The sequence below is a fragment of the Condylura cristata genome, unplaced genomic scaffold, assembly GCF_000260355.1.
Source record: "Condylura cristata isolate star-nosed mole 26May11 unplaced genomic scaffold, ConCri1.0 scaffold00021, whole genome shotgun sequence".
Classification (NCBI taxonomy): Eukaryota; Metazoa; Chordata; class Mammalia; order Eulipotyphla; family Talpidae; genus Condylura; species Condylura cristata.
The window spans coordinates 31,020,769-31,037,035 of NW_004567122.1; the positions used below are offsets into that span (position 1 = coordinate 31,020,769).

Sequence of the window (16,267 nt, forward strand, 5' to 3'; positions counted from 1 at the left end):
GCTTACTACAAGTGATGACCACAATAAGTCTAGCTAGCATTCACAATGTATGGAGTTTTTTACCCAAAGATAGTTGATTTGAAAAAATGCCATTGTGTTTGAAAAAAGATGAGCATTCTTTATCTTTCAATTCAGACTTTTCTCTTCTCTCTCTCCTTCCCTCCCTCCTACCCTCCCTTCTCTTCTCATTTGCCTACCTGCTTATATATTTTTTTTTAGATTAGCAAATTATTTTTTTTATTACAAAGTTTATTTTTACATCATTTTACACATTTTTTTTTCCATCTCGATTGTAATCCCCACGGGTTTCCCATCACCAGATCACCTGTGCCACCACCCTAGTCCCGTGCATTTCCTTCCCTCCCCCCCCCCTGCCGCGGCACCGGTATCCGCAGCGGCAACCCGGAGCCGTTGAGGCGGCGAAGGGGGGAAGGGGAGGAAGCGAGGGATGAGCGCCGGGAGGGCGTCGGGGGCCTTGAGCCGGACGAGGACGCCCCTGAAGCCAGAACCGGAGCCGGAGCCGGAACCAGAAGCACACCACCGGTACTGGGTGGGCCAGGTGGTTAGGATGGGAGGAACCAACACGGGGGAAGGGGTGTTCGAGAGAACTGGCAGGCAGGGGAGGGGGCTGCAGAGGCCTGGCTCAGGCCCGCACCGAGGAGGTGCAGACGCTGACTCAGGCGAGATTCTTTCGCCAGCCGCCTGAGAATTCCGTCCCATCTAGCGCTGCAGTGTCCTTGGGAGGGACAGAAGCGCAGGGCAATCTGGAAAGGGGGGGAATGCTCTGGGGCTTTGGGAAGGAGGGACCAGGGCCGGGGAAGAGGGCTTGAGCAGCGGCCGTCTGGTACCCGAGATTCGGACCAGCACCCATTGCTCGGACAGCTCCCAGATTGGGTAGGGGGTGGGGCTGGACCGCCTAGGGTCCTGAGGGATTCCTGTCCCTCCCCTTCCCCTCTGCTGCAGCCCCATAGCCCCAGGAGGCACCCTGGCCCGAACTCGCCCTCCAGGGCCTCATGTCGGAACCACAGCCTGACCTAGAACCGCCCCAACATGGGCTGTATATGCTCTTCCTGCTTGTGCTGGTCTTCTTCCTCATGGGCCTAGTAGGCTTTATGATCTGCCACGTGCTTAAGAAGAAGGGCTATCGCTGCCGTACATCCAGGGGTTCTGAGCCTGACGACGCCCAGCTCCAGCCTCGTGAGTGAAGAGCTCAGAATCAGGCTCATTTTTCTTTTTCCTTCTCCTTTCACTCTCCGGCTCCCTGATCAATAGTCCCAGGCCAAATCCTGGTGGTAAGCCTTCAGGTAGCCTAGAGATGTTATCTTGAGTCAGCAAGTGGGATGACACCACCCTGAAGCTAGACTAGAGAAGGAAGCATGGTGGGAAGGGCCCATTGATGGTTGTCTTGGGCTCTCATTGACTTCTCCATTTCTTCTGCCCTGCCCCCTGAAATGCTAACATCGGTATGATGGCAAGCAGGCAAAATGGTGTGTCTTGAGAAAAAAGCCACAGAAGCCACCAAACAATATCCTCCCAAAGCTGACTCACTTTCCCCTTCCTTGCCAACCCCTTTCACCCTGCAGCTGAGGACGATGATGTGAATGAGGACACAGTAGAGAGGATTGTTCGCTGCATCATCCAAAATGAAGGTGGGTGTACGCTGGCCCCTTGCTCCTCAACCCCTGACCTCCACCTCCACTGACTCCCTCTTTTTTCTCCCCTCAGCCAATGCTGAGGCCTTGAAGGAGATGTTGGGGGATAGTGAAGGAGAAGGGACAGTGCAGCTGTCCAGGTGAGCTGGAAACAGGGCCAGCATGACTTCGCTTGCCTTGGAGAGTACCCTCTCCTCCAGCACAATCCTCTCCCAGTCTCCTTGCATGTTTGGGATGGGGTGGGAGGGCAAGGCTAGCTAATCTATAGGAAGAACGTTCTATAGAAATTGTGAGTTCTTCAAACCCTATCTTCCATCTGGATACCACAAGTTTAGTCCACAACTTTGGGTTAAATATTACCCTCTTTAGCAAATAGCCCTGGGAGGGAAAACATATGGTCACTGACATCTTAATACTGAGTTTATTAAAGACAAGAAAAGAAAGTTGTGGCCTGGGGAAAGTGGGGCATCTCTTAAAGAAGCAAATGGAACAAGAAGGAAAATGGCAATGTCACCCCTGCTCCCCTCCTCCCTACTGTCCAGCGTGGATGCCACCTCCAGCCTGCAGGACGGAGCCCCCTCCCATCATCACACAGTGCACCTGGGCTCTGCAGCCCCTTGCATCCACTGCAGCCGCAACAAGAGGCCCCCACTTGTCCGTCAGGGACGTTCCAAGGAAGGAAAGAGCCGTCCCCGGCCTGGGGAGACCACCGTGTTTTCTGTGGGCAGGTGGGAATAAAGTGTCCCAGGGAAAGGGAGGTTAAAGTGGGAGCCCCAAAGATCAGACCTCTGATTTCAAAGATGAGTCCCAGTGCTATGAACAGCAGCAGGAGTCAGGCCTCAAAAACTGAGATGTCTCTCCTGCTCTAGGCCAGAGGGAAGTGCCCATCAACTCTAGGATGTGCCTGGCTGAAGGGAAGGGCCAAGCAGCCTCTGAGATGTGTTCCTAAATCCGACTGTTCCTTCCTCTCTCAGGTTCCGGGTGACACACATTGAGAAGCGCTATGGGCTGCATGAGCATCGTGATGGCTCCCCCACGGACAGGAGCTGGGGGTCTGGTGGGGGACAGGACCCAGGAAGTGGCCAGGGGTCTGGGGGAGGGCAGCCTGGGTCAGGGACACCTGTCACTGAGAATCTACCCCCTGAGAGGCCCCAGGCCCTTGCCACCCCACCAGTACAGAATGGAGGACTCAGAGACAGCAGGCTAGTCTCTCGCACACTTGAGGGGAACCCTGGAGCCTCTGCAGAGCCAACACTGAGGGCCAGAGGGAGGGATCCAAGCCCAGGGCCCTCCAGTCAGGAGGCAAATGGACACCGAAGCAAACTGGACACCTCTGACCACCAGGTATGAAGCAGTGGGCTATAATGGGCTCAACTCTTACTGACCCCTACAATGGGGCACTGATAACAACCCACCTCTGGTTCTCCCATCGCTGACCCACCTCTCAGGTGTCCCTGCCACAAGGAACAGGAAGTGTGTGAGGTGAGTCTGCCTGGGTCCCCAACCCAGACAATCCCATCACCCCACCCTGTTTATACTACCTAAGCCCACCAGCTTCCTGAATGCCCAGGATAAACTGTAGGCGTAACCTTTACTGCAAAGTCCTTGGTTTGGTGGTGGGGAATGGGGATGGGTATGGTTCTGCAGCCCTGGGGGAAAGCTGAGGCACAGCTTGAATAGAAGGCAACACTGTTACCCTTCCTCTCCTCCAAGCCTCATTCTTCTTTGTGCTGACTGAACTGACTACCAGCTGGCAGGGCCAGGGGATGGGTGGGCTTGAAGCCCCTCCTTCCCACTGGACAGCACTGCCCTCCTGCTGAGGGACCAGCCCTACTTCCTGGAGTTGCATGGTCTCAGGTTGGGGGACCTCAGGAGGAGTGCCCCCAACCCTCATCTGTGTCTCATGCCCCTCCCCTGCCTGCCAACAGGCTGCCTAACCTGCCTTCCCTATCATCTCGCTCCATATGCTAGAGCGTGACAGCTGGGAGCAGGCCCCTGCCCTTGGTGGGCCCCTAAAGCAATAGCACCTTAGGCCCCCTGCCCTCTTGGCACAAGAGGTCCAGGCCCTGGCTTGGGCTTTGTGCCCTTTATTCACTGTCAATAAATCCGCTCAGACTATTACAGCTGCTTTGCATACTGGCTCCAGCTCCTTCTGACAGCCCCCAACCACAGTGACCCTGGCATCTGGAATGGGGTGGGTCACAGAGCCAGGGTGGATACACAGATGGGCTGGAGCCACACGAGACTTTTGGGGATGGGTACCAGCCCCAGAGATTTCAGCATATTTAACCACCCTAGAAATGGAGTGGTGGCAGAAGAGGGTAGTTCCAGCCCTATAGAAGGCAGCATAAGGATGATGGGGAAAAAGAAGTGGATTCTAGCCCCCCAAGTGGGGTAAGGGGTAGTTTCTCTCCCTGGAGGTGAGAGTGGAAATGGAAGATTCCAGCTTTTGGCTGTCGCTCCAGATCATTGAGGGGGTGGTCTCTGACATGAAGATAGGGGCAGCAGCATCACTGGGGAGCAGTGATCCCCTTGGCTTCAGGTGAGGGGGTCTGGGAGGCCAGGATCCGGGGCTTTAGCTGGTGGGGGAGGTGGTGGACGCATCTGTAGGGAATACACAGAAAGTGCTCCAGAGGCCTCCCTGGGAAGAGAGGAGGTATCCCTATCCATTCCCTCAGCCCCACAAACAAAGCAGGAAAGTTGGAATAATTTCCCTCCATATATCCTCCACCAAGGGAAAGGCCCTTACCGGCCTGAGTCGAGGTGCCATCATGCTCAGGGACCCAGGACAGTCAAGGTCTTGGTCTGGAAATAAGAACCACAGTCAGTCTTCAGACCTTTTGTTCACTGCTTTATCTCTAGCACTTAGGACAATGGCACTCTGTAAGTCTTTGTTGAATTGATGAATAGTTACAAACTTGGGCCATAAAATCCATCATCCTCAACAACTGTTGGGCACCTGCTGTAAAATCAGCTTTCCTTCAAGATACCAGAACATGCACCCCCACCCCACTGGCTGTCAGAAACCTGATAATGAAAGGCCAACAAACACAATGACTGAGTGCTTAATCTTCAATGTGAACTATGGGTGCTAAAGAAAGGGGTGCAGAAAATGCTCACAGGAGGTCTCCTGGCTCAGGGAGGAGGCACTGTGAAGAAGCTGGGAGAACCAAAGGTTTTAGAAAAGGTGAGCATTCCATGAAGGAAAATGACATAAAGCAAGGTTTTTGTAGGATACAAAAACACTAACAGCAGAGGATGGTTACAAAGAAAACAATGAGGAGAAGCTAGCTACTTTTTTAAACAAGAATGAGAAACACCTACTGCTGGCATGCTTGCTATGTGCTAGGTATACAGCAGGACACCCTACAGATATCTTTTTAACTCAACAACTCAATGAGGTTGAGACCTTTCTCCTCACTCCATAAAGGCCCCAGCGGTTAAACATTCCACCCCAATCATGCACTAAGAAGTCACAGAGTGGAATCTGAACAGAGAACCTGGCTCCAAAGCCCACATTTCTCACCATCATGGATGATGGAGAAAACAACTGAGGGCAGGCAGAACAACCAGCTGTCACCAAGGAGTCCCAGGCCTCTGCCTTGCTGTTTCTCCCACTCCCGGGACCCCTAATACACTGTACTCACCCCCAGGAAGCACAGGTGCAGGAGGCCCATCTAAAGCAGAAGTGGGTGCAGGAGGGGAGAAGCTGGGAGGAGAAGGGGATGGCAGCACCTGAGCATGGGAGCAAAGAGTTATTACTGGCATGTGAGAAGGTTTTACCAGCATTTTCCTCTCATCCCACCTTTAGTCTGTGTCCCATCACTTCCCAACACTGTGACTGGGTGGGGGTTTTAGCTAAAATGAATTTCAACAGCCAGTGTGTATTGGCATCATGTCGCAGGCATTCCACTAGAATTTTATATGCAATAATCCATTCATTCCTCACCACATCCCATGATGTAAGGTTTTTAAAGATTCCTATGTTGAGGAGGATGCACAGGTTAAGTGCCTTCTGTGGCCACTGTACTAAGAGCTTTACCTCATTATATCTAATCATGATAGTCTGTTGAATAGCTATCATTATCTCCATTTTACACATGAAGAAACAAGCTCAGGGAAGTCAAATCACTGCCCAAGGTAACGTGATAAGAATCCGAACTGAAATCGATTCAACACTAAAGTAGGACCACTGATCTCTGACAAAGGCTGCCATGATTTTCCTTTTCTCTGCCCAGCCAAAGGAGAAGGGGAGGCCAAGCCACTATAGGAGGTGAAAATGGAGAGAGGCAGCAACATTAAGAGGACTACGGGGCCCCTCTGGCATGGGAAAGTCAACCCAGAGGTGCGTGGGTTGGAAGCCTCACCTGTTCAGGGTCTGAGAGTTCAGATGGCCCTGGGGGACCAAGCAACTCCTCCACCAGCAGGGAAGGGAAAACCCCAACATGGCCTCCAAATTCTCCCCTCCAGAAGCCATCATCCACTCCATCCAGGGCGCGAGGCAACAGGCGGATGAGTGCCCCCTCGGGGAAGCTCAGCTCTTCAGCACTCTGCCCTGTGTAGCTGTACAGGGCTCGGGCCAGGAAAGCTGCAGAAGGCCAGGAGAGATGATGAGGAGAGAAGAGGCAGGGGGTGATGATATCCTAGGTGGTGACCACAACATCCCAGGGTCACACCATCTCAGTAGCTCTTGTCTATATAGGGCCCCCGGGATAGCCCTTTCTTACCTATAGGCTCTGCTCCTGAGGGATTGTCGCTGTCATGGCTGCTCTCAGGGAAGGAGAGATCCGGGAAGTTGAGGTATCGCTCAGGGACAAAGCCTACCTCGCCGTGCTGGTTCCGAGCCTGCTCACCCAGCAATGTGAACAGAGAGCAGACTTGCCTCAGCAGTCCATGGCGCTGGTCCTCTTCCACTCAGGCTTCTAGCTAGAGTGTCCCTCCCCTGGCCCCTCTGTCAAAATCAGAGTCCAGGGTCCATACCTACCTTGACCCATTCGTCAGCATCTCCCTCCTCTATGACCTCCAGCCACTCGCCCTCTGTGATGGTCAGCTCGTCCTCGTGCCCTGCCTGAGCCCCACAAGGAAGGGTTTAGGACTTGGCTGTTCCCCAGCCATACTTACATGTCTGAAGTACCCACCGCCCTTCACACCTGATAGCCAAACACCACATGTGCAGGGCACGGGAGGGGCCTAGTGGCCAGTGTTGCAGGGGTGGGTTCCTCAAAGAGCTCCCCAGTCTCCTCACATTCCTCAAAGTCAGAGAGCTCAGCATCTTCAGCCTGGTGGGAGTAGAGAACAGAGAGCATCATGGAGTCCACGCTTGTACCTCCTGTAACTTCCGCAGTTCCATCCCTGCCCCTTCAAGAACACCTCCAAGGTATTCATTCGCCATGTATATTACAAGCAAAGTCACAGAGTGGGATAACGTTAGCAATAATCCCCGAATTATAGATGAGTGCTTCTATGTGCCAGGCACAAAACTAAGTATCTTCTGTTTATCATCTCATTTAATCTTCACAGTAGCACAGTGTTACAATCAACCTCTTTTTACTTACTAGGAAAATGAGGCTCAGGAAGATTAAGTCACTTTCCAAGGTCACACAGCTAGTAAGTGAAGCAACTGGCACTTGAACTATTTACAGTCTGCCCAAGAGCCTTAGTTCATACTCACCATCCTACCCTCATAAGTTTGTTAAGGACTCTGCTGCAAATTACACCAAGAATTATACTTCAGTGATTTCACCTAAGCTTCACAACAGCTCTCTAAGGCAGGTACCATGGTGATTCCCACTTTCTGGGGCTGTCCTTCACTGGGCAGTGTTAGCCTCCTGGATATGTGTGGAAAGCGAACAGAGGACACTCACTGTGGGAGAGAGGTCCCTCTGGGACAGCCGGGCCTCACTGAGCCTTCGCTCCTGCTCCATCTCTTCCTGGGCCTGTGTCATGGCTGGCTTCAGCCAGTGCTGCACATCCATGCCAGCCCCCTGCAGCAGGGCCAACCGGGCAGCACCTTTCACCTGGCTCACCTGGAGTGAGGAAAAGAGATCAATCCAGGCTACAGCTCGGCCTGCAGTTGGAAAGTGAGTGAAAGCTACCCAAATATCCACAGCCCACACCAGCTGACAGAGGGGTAAAAGAGGTGTAACCCAAACGGGTGAAATGCAAAGGCCCTAACCGCCTGGGCTATACCTCACCTGTGCTCGCTGGATGCTCTCCCTCACTTCCTGCAGCCTCTGTTCAATGCCTGGAGCCTCCCGCCCTGGAGCCTGCAGTCTCCTCTGCTCCAGCCGCTGTAGCACCTAGTTGGGAAGCAGAGGACAGCGTGGGTGGAGATGCCATGGGACACAAGTCACTATGGACATGGCACTGTGCTAGTTACTTCACAGGCATTATGTCACTCAATCTTCCCTAGAAGGTGGGTGGTACTGTGAGTCCCACTTGAATGATGAGGAAACTGAGGTCAGAGAAATGAAGTCACTCCCTTGTACAGGATTACATAACTAGGAAGTAACAGAGCAGGACCTGAAACCCAGGTGGATCTAGCTACAAAAACTGCTTTAATGTTGGCTTCACATGGGCAATGGCATCCCCAGTGACTCATCTCATCTCCCAGGACCCTCATCTCTCAGCCTCTTGCCCACCCACGACACCTACACCCCCACCTCACCCGACGCCCGTGGTTCTGGATCTTGTAGTCTCGGGCAGCCCGGCTAGCCCAACGCTGAACCTCTTTCTCTAGGCCGCTCTCCCCAGCCATGCCTCCTGTGCCTCCCTCCAGCTCGAGGGCACACACCTGAAGGAAAGGGGTGCAGAAAGAAAGGTTGGATGCTGCTCCTTCCCTACTCCCCTTCCCTCCTTTGTTTCCTGGTTCTGTCCCCAACCTCCAGGAACAGGGACCAAGAGTGGGACAGACAGAGTCCCTCAAATGGGATCTGGGTTGAGGGCCTGAGAGGGAATGAAGAGGACAGGGCAGCGAAGGGACAAAGGAGGAATGAAGTCTGTTAATTCGTGTCCTGGTAGGAAGGAGGTGAAGTGGAATTGTGAAACACCCCCTTCTGCAACAGTTCCCAAGTTAAATAACAGGACAAGCATGACGGCAAGAGGCCTAAACCATAGTTCTCTTTACACTGGCCTGGTTCCAGCAAATAGGAAGGTCTCACCTGATCAGCCCCTGCTGGCTGGAACTGCTGAGGTGGTGTAGGGGAAAATACTCCAGGCTCCTGAAGAAAGAGCTTCAGATCCTGTTCCCAGCTTACCTGGGGGTTGGAAAAAGTCAAAGTCATTCACTTACTAGCTCCCTCTCTCCATCTAGTCTCAGCTCCTCTTGGAAGAGGACAAGGTAAGAAGGAAAGGGCCAGACATTCAGTGGGTTGGTCTGCTTTGGGATAGAAGGGGAGAGAGGATCTCTGGGGAGCTCTTATAAGTCACAGCTCTCACCTGGGAGGTTGCCTGCCCACCACGGCGGGCGTGCTCCAGGGCCATCTCCGCAGCTTCCAGCTCAGTGCGGCTCAGTAAGGTCAGGGGGTCCCTCAAGTGTTCCAACAGCTCACTGACCAGGGCCTGGAGAGAATCCCAAGATAATGACACTATCCTTCCCCCAGGTCTCTACTGCAAAACAGGCTGTCTGTTCAGGTTTGGACTGGTAATGGGCATGCATCATGGGAAAGAAAGAATAAGACACAACCACTGCTTCTAATAATAGGCCCTCGTGTGCACAGTACTGAACAGTTTTAAAAGCATTTTCACATCCATTCTCTCTTGAGCCCCACAGATCTAAATAAGCAGGCAGAAAAGTTGTCCCTAATAAGTGTCCAAGCTTGAAGCAGAACCCAAGGATGTATCTTCTACCCCGACCCAGACAGGCTAGGACCCCAGCACCACCTAGTCTGATGATAGTGAGAAGCAAAGAGAGATGTTCCCTCCATCCCCACTAAGAGGAAGGGGTATCTGGGCTGGACTGGCCTTGAGCAAGGCTGGCAGTTCCTCCTGGTAGTAGTGGTCAAGGTGGGCATTGGTGGCCACCAGGTTGAGCAGGTACTCATTGCGGGCTGCTCTCAGCTGCTGGGAGTACTGAGCCGACTGGGTAGATAGCTGGCAGGGGGAAACAGGTGTCAGCAGGAATCCCTGGAACTTTGGCATCCCTTCAAGGTTAACCCAGATCTGAAATGGATCCTCACACTGGATACTTAATCCAGCGCTATAATAGAAACTTCATAGACTTACAACTCCAGCTTGAAATCCTCTAATGGCCTCTGCTTACATTTAAAATCAAGTCCCAGCTGCTCCTTACCACAATCTATCAGGTCCAATATGAGCTGGCCTCTGCAACCTCCCTGACCTCTTTCCACATGTTCATTGCCTCCCTCACTGTGCACCAGCCACGCTGGCCTTCTCTCAGTTCCTCGAACCTACATAGTATTCCCGCCTCAGAGCCTTTGTGTTCACCATTTTCTCTCCCTGGAATGGAAGAGTTCTTCCCCTAGATCTTTGAGTGACTGGCTCCTTTGCCACAATCAGGCCACCTGTTTAGAGAGGCTTTTGCTCTAAATTATACCCCTCTGTCACCCTCTGCCGTAGCACCTTGTTGTTGTCATGCAATCTGCTTATGTGTTTATTTACTATGTCTTCCCTAACCAGGCTGTGAGGGCCAGAACTCCACTGGTTCCACTGGTTCTCCACTTATCTTCAGTGTTTACAGCAGAGTGCATGGAGCCTGGTATATAGAAGTCTTCAATAAATGCATGCTAACAGAACAAAAATAAATATTATTTCTACTTTATAGTTGAAGAAAATGAAGCTCAGAGACATCAGGTTAGTTAACCACGGTCATCCACCAAGGAAATAGGGAAGCTGGATTCCACCAGCCTCTCAAGGCTTAGGTCCCTGGCTTCCAAACTCCTAAACTACTCTGCCCACCTCTCCCCTGCCCTGCTTCATGGGAATTTAACATAAATCATGCCCACATCCCCAGAACCTTGGTGCTGAGCTTCTGGAGGCTGGTTCGCGTGTGGAAGAGCCCGTGGTCATTTCTGTTTAGCCTGTGCAGGAAAGGAGTCAGGGTCAGGCCCAACTGTGATGCCTAAGCACCACCTTCTCCAAGACCCCAACCTCCTCATGACCCCACCTGGCCTGGACATCAGCCGCCTTCTCCTGTGCCAAGGCCCACACACGTTCCCTTTGCCCATACAACTTCCGACTTCGGCTCAGTTCCCGAACAGACTGCAGCACTTCAGCCTGAGCCCTCTGGAGGTTTTCTGCTCCCTAAGGACATGTACACACAAAGTCCTCACCCAGACCACCGCCATTCCCTGTCAGTCCTTCCTTTCCCCATGCACTGAGCCGTACCTTCCTAAGTACCTGCTCCTTGGCACTTCGCCCTGTGCCCCCTGCCAGGTCACGGTATCGGTCAGAAGCCTGGAGCCGGGCTTGGCCCCCAGCCACGGTGGCATCCAGCAGGCAGCGCCAGGCACCAAACACCATCCTGCCTCTCCCCAGAGAAGGTCTGTGTTGGGGAGGGGAGCACTCCAAGGATCACGAGACCCCACCTCCACACCAACACCATGGCAGACAGAGTGCGTTCCCATCCCCCAGCGTCTGGGAGTCTATCAATCGATCAGCCCATTAGCTCAGCCACAGGATCACTCATGTCCTCCGCCCCCACCCACAGTGTCCTTGCTGGGTCAGCTCCTCTCCTGCTGCTGTGTCAGCTCTGTGTGCAGCTCACGTGCCCTCCCCCTTACTTGGCCTCCATCTCCCTTCTCCATGGGACCCACCTGCTATCCATCTCTCCGCTCCGATGCCCTTCCCTCTTCAGGAATGGCCCAGCCAGTTTCTGGAGTGCCTGGTGGGAAAGTCATCAGAGAACCAGTTTTCTTTCAAGGACCCTCCCCAATTGAGAGAATACAGAATCAGGATATCATAATGCCATTCATGGGGCCTCCCTGGTGGCCTAGGACTTAGCTCACAGCATTACCACCTCTATGGCCTGAGTTAGATCCTGGCCAGGAAGCTAACCCACATATGGTGCAGCAAACCTCTCCAGTCTCTCCTGCTGCTCCCCTCAGCAGCGTATTTTAGTCAACCCACCTAATTTGCTCCCCACGCTGTCTCTGATGAATCCTCTCATCCCTCTCTTTCCACATCTCTGGCCTATACCACAGTTCTTTTACACAAAAGAACCATTCATTGGATTCATATTATGTGCTACTCACTGTGCTTAATATTTTACGAATATTTGCTTAGTCCTTTCTTAAGACAATCCTATGTGTAGATACAATTATCCCTGCTTTATATGGAGAGAAACGGAATGCAAGAAAGCTTAAGTAACTTGTCCAAACTCACACAACTAATATGTAATGTCAACAGGGAGCATAACAGAGATCTGACACAAATCTACCTGATGTAAGGCATTGACCAGAATAGGGTATGTGTGGAGGGTCTCTGCTGGTCAAATAATGTAGGCTAGAACAAAAGAGAAGATTCAGAGAAAGGAGTCCCATACCTGTCCATACTCCCGTTCAATGGCTGCCCTCTGCTTGCTGTAGGATCTGTGGAAATTAGGTTTGGGCTGGTGTTACTGTCTGTCCTGTTCTCCCACCTTTGACCCTCTCCTCAGCCCCGGCAGGAGGAAGAGGGGGACCAAGCCTAAGTGTGACTACAAGTGTGACTACACCCAGAGGGAAGAGAGAGTCCTTGAGATCACCTCAGGGTAGCAAGACAACCTCACCTCATTGCTCAGAGCCTCAGCAGGATCTTCCCCACCCCTGGAGAACCATCTGTGGGCATGGTGGTGAGGATTGATGGGGGCCTGAGGACAGTGTCCACCAGCCTTCCAACAGGTCTGGAAGAGGGAGGAGGATTCTGCCCTAAGCTTGATAGTGGGGGGTAAAAGGAATGGTGTGGAATCGAGGGGGATGAGGGAGGGTCCCTATGTACTTATGTGTGTTAGGGTGTAAGGGAGAGTAATTTCTTTCAGGTATGTAGAGGCAGGCCTAGAGTGAGGGATGTGAAAGGTTGGAGAGTCTTCAACCCTGGGCACACCTCCCCGCTTCCCGCCTGGACTGACACATGTTGGGGGAAAGATGAAGGGCATGCCACACCGAGGTGAGGGAATGTGGAGAGGAGCAGAGGCTACCTGATGTCCTCCAGCAGATCTGCCTCCCTCTGCTGCCGCGTCTGAAGGATGCTCAGCTGCTCTAAGAAGCGAAGCTTCACCTCCTGAACTGGCTTCACCTATGGGAATAAGAAAAGGTTGAAGACCCCGGCGCCAGCAGGACCAGAAAAACACCCCGCTCCCGGAGCAGCAAGGGGGCGGGGCCGGGGAGGGGCTGAGCTGTTTCCTCGGTTACTTCTGTGTTGGGCCCAGACCCTTTCCCACTCCGGGTCCCCGACCACGGGTCCGGTGCCCGCTGGCACCCGCCACTCCCTCCAACCCGCCAAGAATCCCCACTCCCAGCCCAAGCTCACTTTTCGGGGCGGCGGCTGCATCTCCGCTCCAGCCGGGGCAGCGACCCGGACTCCGGAACTCGAGGAAGCCTCGCCCACGCGGAAGCCCCGCCCCCGGCCCGCGCCGCCCTCGCCCCGCCCACGACCGTCCGCTTGGCAGCGCGGTCGCGGAGCGCGAGGGGCGAGGAATTCAACCTGTGTTTTTGCTGCCAATGCTCAGAGAGGGCTGGCCGCCGAGTGGACGCCGCGTCCACTGGGCGGTAGGGGATACCTCAGGTTTCTGAGTCAAGACGCCTGGATTCTATTTCTAGTGGAGCCGCTGACTCAGCCCGTAATTATTTCTTGTTTTTCATTTACATATGCAGATCTCCAGTCTCTGATCGGAGAGTGCAGAAAGGTGAGGACATCCATCGGTGACCAGAGAAACTGAGTCACTGGGATGCCTGAGCGCTAAGATACGAAGATACGTCTGGAGAAGGCAAACAGGGCTGGTGCCAGACCTTTTCCCAATTCCCACTGAACTGGAAAAGCCAGCGAGAGTTGGAGTGTGCCAGACGCCTGGAGCCAGGAAGGAACCAGACTGAGAGGAAAAGACAGGTACATCCCTGGCCAATGGAAACTCTGGAACTGGGAGATAAGCATAAGGTGCTGTGGTCCCGAAAGCCCCTGTCACTTTTAGGGTCTGCCTTCAGACTCTGCAACCCCAGGATCTAGCAGCTAAGCTCCCCTGGCGTCCCCGCACTTCCCCCCCACACACACACCCCATCCCCCCTACACACACAAACATACCCCTGACTTGGAAAAACCAGTTAGTTACCTGTGCTCCCAAACTCCATTCATATAACCAATACCCAGTGACATCACCACATATATTTCTAGTAAGGACCTCATACTTTTAAAGGGTCTCCAACCTGATCCTTCCTCAGGTAACATTACATGGCACTACTCTCCATTCAGTTAGGAAAGATAGAAATCCAGAGTCATTGTGTCCTCTCCCCTACCTCCACATTCCATCTGTCAGCAAATCCTGTAAGTTCTATTTCTAAAAAATACCTCCTATTGATCCACTTCCCTCAATTTCCAAAACCACTGACCAAACTCCCATTTTCAATCTCCTGGTCTCCTTGCTCCCACTCTTCCCTTCTCCAAGTCATCATTCACAAAACAGTCAGAGTGATACATTTTTTTTTTTTAAAGAAATGTGTCATCAGGCTTACCTGGCGGTGCAAGGGGTTAAATCTTAGCATTATGAAACTATCCACAGCCACTACAGCACAAATTCCATCCCAGGCCAGGAACTAAGCCACATGGTGCAGCAGACCTTTACTATCTTGCCTGCTGCTTTCCTCAGCAGTGTGTTTCAGTGGATCTGCCTGTTCTGCTCCCCACTCTGTCTCTGGTGAGGCCTCTTACTCCCTGCCCTGAACCTCTGGCCTGTACCCCAGTTCTTTTAAGTAAATAAATCTTAAAAATAAAGAGATTTGTGTCCAGTAGATAAGATCAATAAGACATGGTATATCACCCTATGGAATACTATTCAACCATAAGAAAAGATGAAACACAGCCATTTCAACAAAGTGAGGGAGTTTGAGAGAATTACATGTAGTAAAGCAAGTTAGAATGGTTACAAATGAACATTGGACATTTACACAATAGATGACTTAGGTAATATAAAATGCTTTCAAAAACCAGTGAACAACAATAAGCTTGGTTCTACAATGGGGGTTGGGAGGGTTGTTTGTGAAGGAACAGGAAAATATGAGAGATGATGGTGGGAGATAAAAAGGAGAACAGCCAAGATCATGAAAAACAAAAAGGAACTACCATATCATTTCCCTCCTTAAAACATCTTGACTGCTTCAGAATAAAATTTGAATGTCTTTGAGCCCTGTGTATCTTTCTCCTTCAGCCCTTATTTTTCTCTGCTTCCCAATCTATGCGTCTCAGTCATACCCCCAACAGGCCCTTCCCCACAGAGTCTTCATGCCTATTGCTTTCATCTGCAGGCGTGCCCTCTCCCAGCACTCCACATCTGGCTTCTTCATGTTTCATCTTTTCACACAGGGCTTCCAGATCTGCCCAGCCTAAAGGTCATTTCCCACAATCAGGCTCAAACACATCACTATGATGGAGTTTCTTCGTAGCACTGAATTTGTGTATTTTTTGTTTCCCTCTACAATGGAATGACACAAGCTATATGCAACTTCTATCGATGGACAAATTCCAGATGGAGGGGAAATGCTCTGAAAAATCAGAATTTCCATACTAACTTATGTTATGACCTCCCTTTTTTGTAATATCAAAATATTCTACGCAACCATCAGGCGCTGCCTGGCTCAGGTAAGCAAGCGCTGCCCCAAGACAGAAAATTCCTCTAGAAAGCAAAAAATAATATTACAACTGGCTGATTAATAAAAGCAATTATTACAAAACCAATATTATAAGACAAGGTAGTACTAGAACATGCTAAAAAATAATTAAAGTTCTTTTACTGCCAGACAAGAACCCAAATCTACTCTCTTACTTAAGCTTTTATTGCTCAGTCTTTAAATGAAGAATCTTACTATCTCCCTTAGTGATTTATCTACCAGAAAACTCCTCCACCCTAGTCTTCAACTTTACTTTACCCTCTTTCACAACTTCACCTTGGCCCACAACCTCACCTTATCCCCCTTCACATCTCCAGCCCAGCCTCCACCCTAGTCCTCAACTTTACTTTACTCTCTGAGATGTCTCAATGAGAATGAAGATCCTTAGTAGCATTTAAGGTTTAAAGGGACTTTATTTTAGCCAATCAACACTGTGGTAAATATAACAATGTTAGCCTTAAATTTTATGAATTTGTGTACCTAGCCTAACTTTAATAGATTGATTTTAAGAATAATAAATGTTATAATCTCAGCTGGACAATACAACCCCAAACTGTTTTTAGAAAAAAAGATGATTATAATCTCTCAGCCTAGTTCATGTGCTGATGTCATCCCACTGCTTGTTCCTAAAGTATAAAATAAACTTCTGCTAAGAGCAGAACAGGAAGACTTGCACCCAACTCCAATTCCTGTGTCTTCCTCGCGCCCGCTCCCCCTTTTGTCCTTTTTCCCCCTTTCTAGGAATCTCCGCTCGAGGATGCCACCCCCACTTTGAGACCCTGCCAGTTCTGCCCTCAACAA

General features: G+C 51.4%; 2 protein-coding genes across 4 annotated transcripts; one reads left to right on the forward strand and one right to left on the reverse strand.

Annotated features, from left to right (window-relative positions):
* Window positions 1-359: 359 nt before the first annotated feature.
* RELL2 (RELT-like 2) lies at window positions 360-3,773 on the forward strand. Its single transcript, XM_004686824.2, has 8 exons — window positions 360-543; window positions 964-1,197; window positions 1,584-1,649; window positions 1,726-1,792; window positions 2,195-2,380; window positions 2,627-2,996; window positions 3,101-3,134; window positions 3,366-3,773. Exons 2-7 carry the CDS (start codon window positions 1,014-1,016, stop codon window positions 3,131-3,133), a joined length of 906 nt encoding a protein of 301 aa, XP_004686881.1. The 5' UTR covers window positions 360-543; window positions 964-1,013; the 3' UTR covers window position 3,134; window positions 3,366-3,773.
* A 96-nt stretch (window positions 3,774-3,869) lies between these two features.
* FCHSD1 (FCH and double SH3 domains 1) lies at window positions 3,870-13,163 on the reverse strand. 3 transcript variants are annotated; one of them, XM_012727963.1, is made up of 20 exons: window positions 13,119-13,163; window positions 12,787-12,884; window positions 12,154-12,199; window positions 11,426-11,493; window positions 10,998-11,133; window positions 10,777-10,913; window positions 10,627-10,690; window positions 9,615-9,743; window positions 9,090-9,212; window positions 8,813-8,908; window positions 8,320-8,445; window positions 7,847-7,951; window positions 7,517-7,678; window positions 6,803-6,931; window positions 6,637-6,720; window positions 6,380-6,497; window positions 6,020-6,240; window positions 5,300-5,387; window positions 4,402-4,457; window positions 3,870-4,256 (listed from the first exon to the last, which is right to left on the reverse strand). In XM_012727963.1, exons 1-20 carry the CDS (start codon window positions 13,137-13,139, stop codon window positions 4,191-4,193), a joined length of 2,073 nt encoding a protein of 690 aa, XP_012583417.1. In that variant the 5' UTR covers window positions 13,140-13,163; the 3' UTR covers window positions 3,870-4,190. The 3 variants fall into 3 exon arrangements, with proteins under 3 accessions (XP_012583417.1, XP_012583416.1, XP_012583418.1); XM_012727962.1 differs by having other exon boundaries at window positions 10,998-11,154; XM_012727964.1 differs by lacking the exon at window positions 13,119-13,163 and adding an exon at window positions 12,379-12,492 and having other exon boundaries at window positions 10,998-11,154; window positions 12,787-12,835.
* Between the last annotated feature and the right edge of the window lie 3,104 nt (window positions 13,164-16,267).

Excerpts from the sequence above, each read along its gene's own strand:
- RELL2 (XM_004686824.2), top strand. The coding sequence starts at position 1,014 with ATGTCGGAACCACAGCCTGACCTAGAACCGCCCCAACATGGGCTGTAT. Across the intron at positions 1,793-2,194 it reads GGGACAGTGCAGCTGTCCAG|CGTGGATGCCACCTCCAGCC; the intron begins GTGAGCTGGAAA and ends CCTACTGTCCAG. Across the intron at positions 2,997-3,100 it reads TGGACACCTCTGACCACCAG|GTGTCCCTGCCACAAGGAAC; the intron begins GTATGAAGCAGT and ends CCCACCTCTCAG.
- FCHSD1 (XM_012727962.1), bottom strand. The coding sequence starts at position 13,139 with ATGCAGCCGCCGCCCCGAAAA. Across the intron at positions 12,885-13,118 it reads TGCAGCCGCCGCCCCGAAAA|GTGAAGCCAGTTCAGGAGGT; the intron begins GTGAGCTTGGGC and ends TTATTCCCATAG. Across the intron at positions 10,914-10,997 it reads AGGAGCAGGTACTTAGGAAG|GGAGCAGAAAACCTCCAGAG; the intron begins GTACGGCTCAGT and ends ACATGTCCTTAG.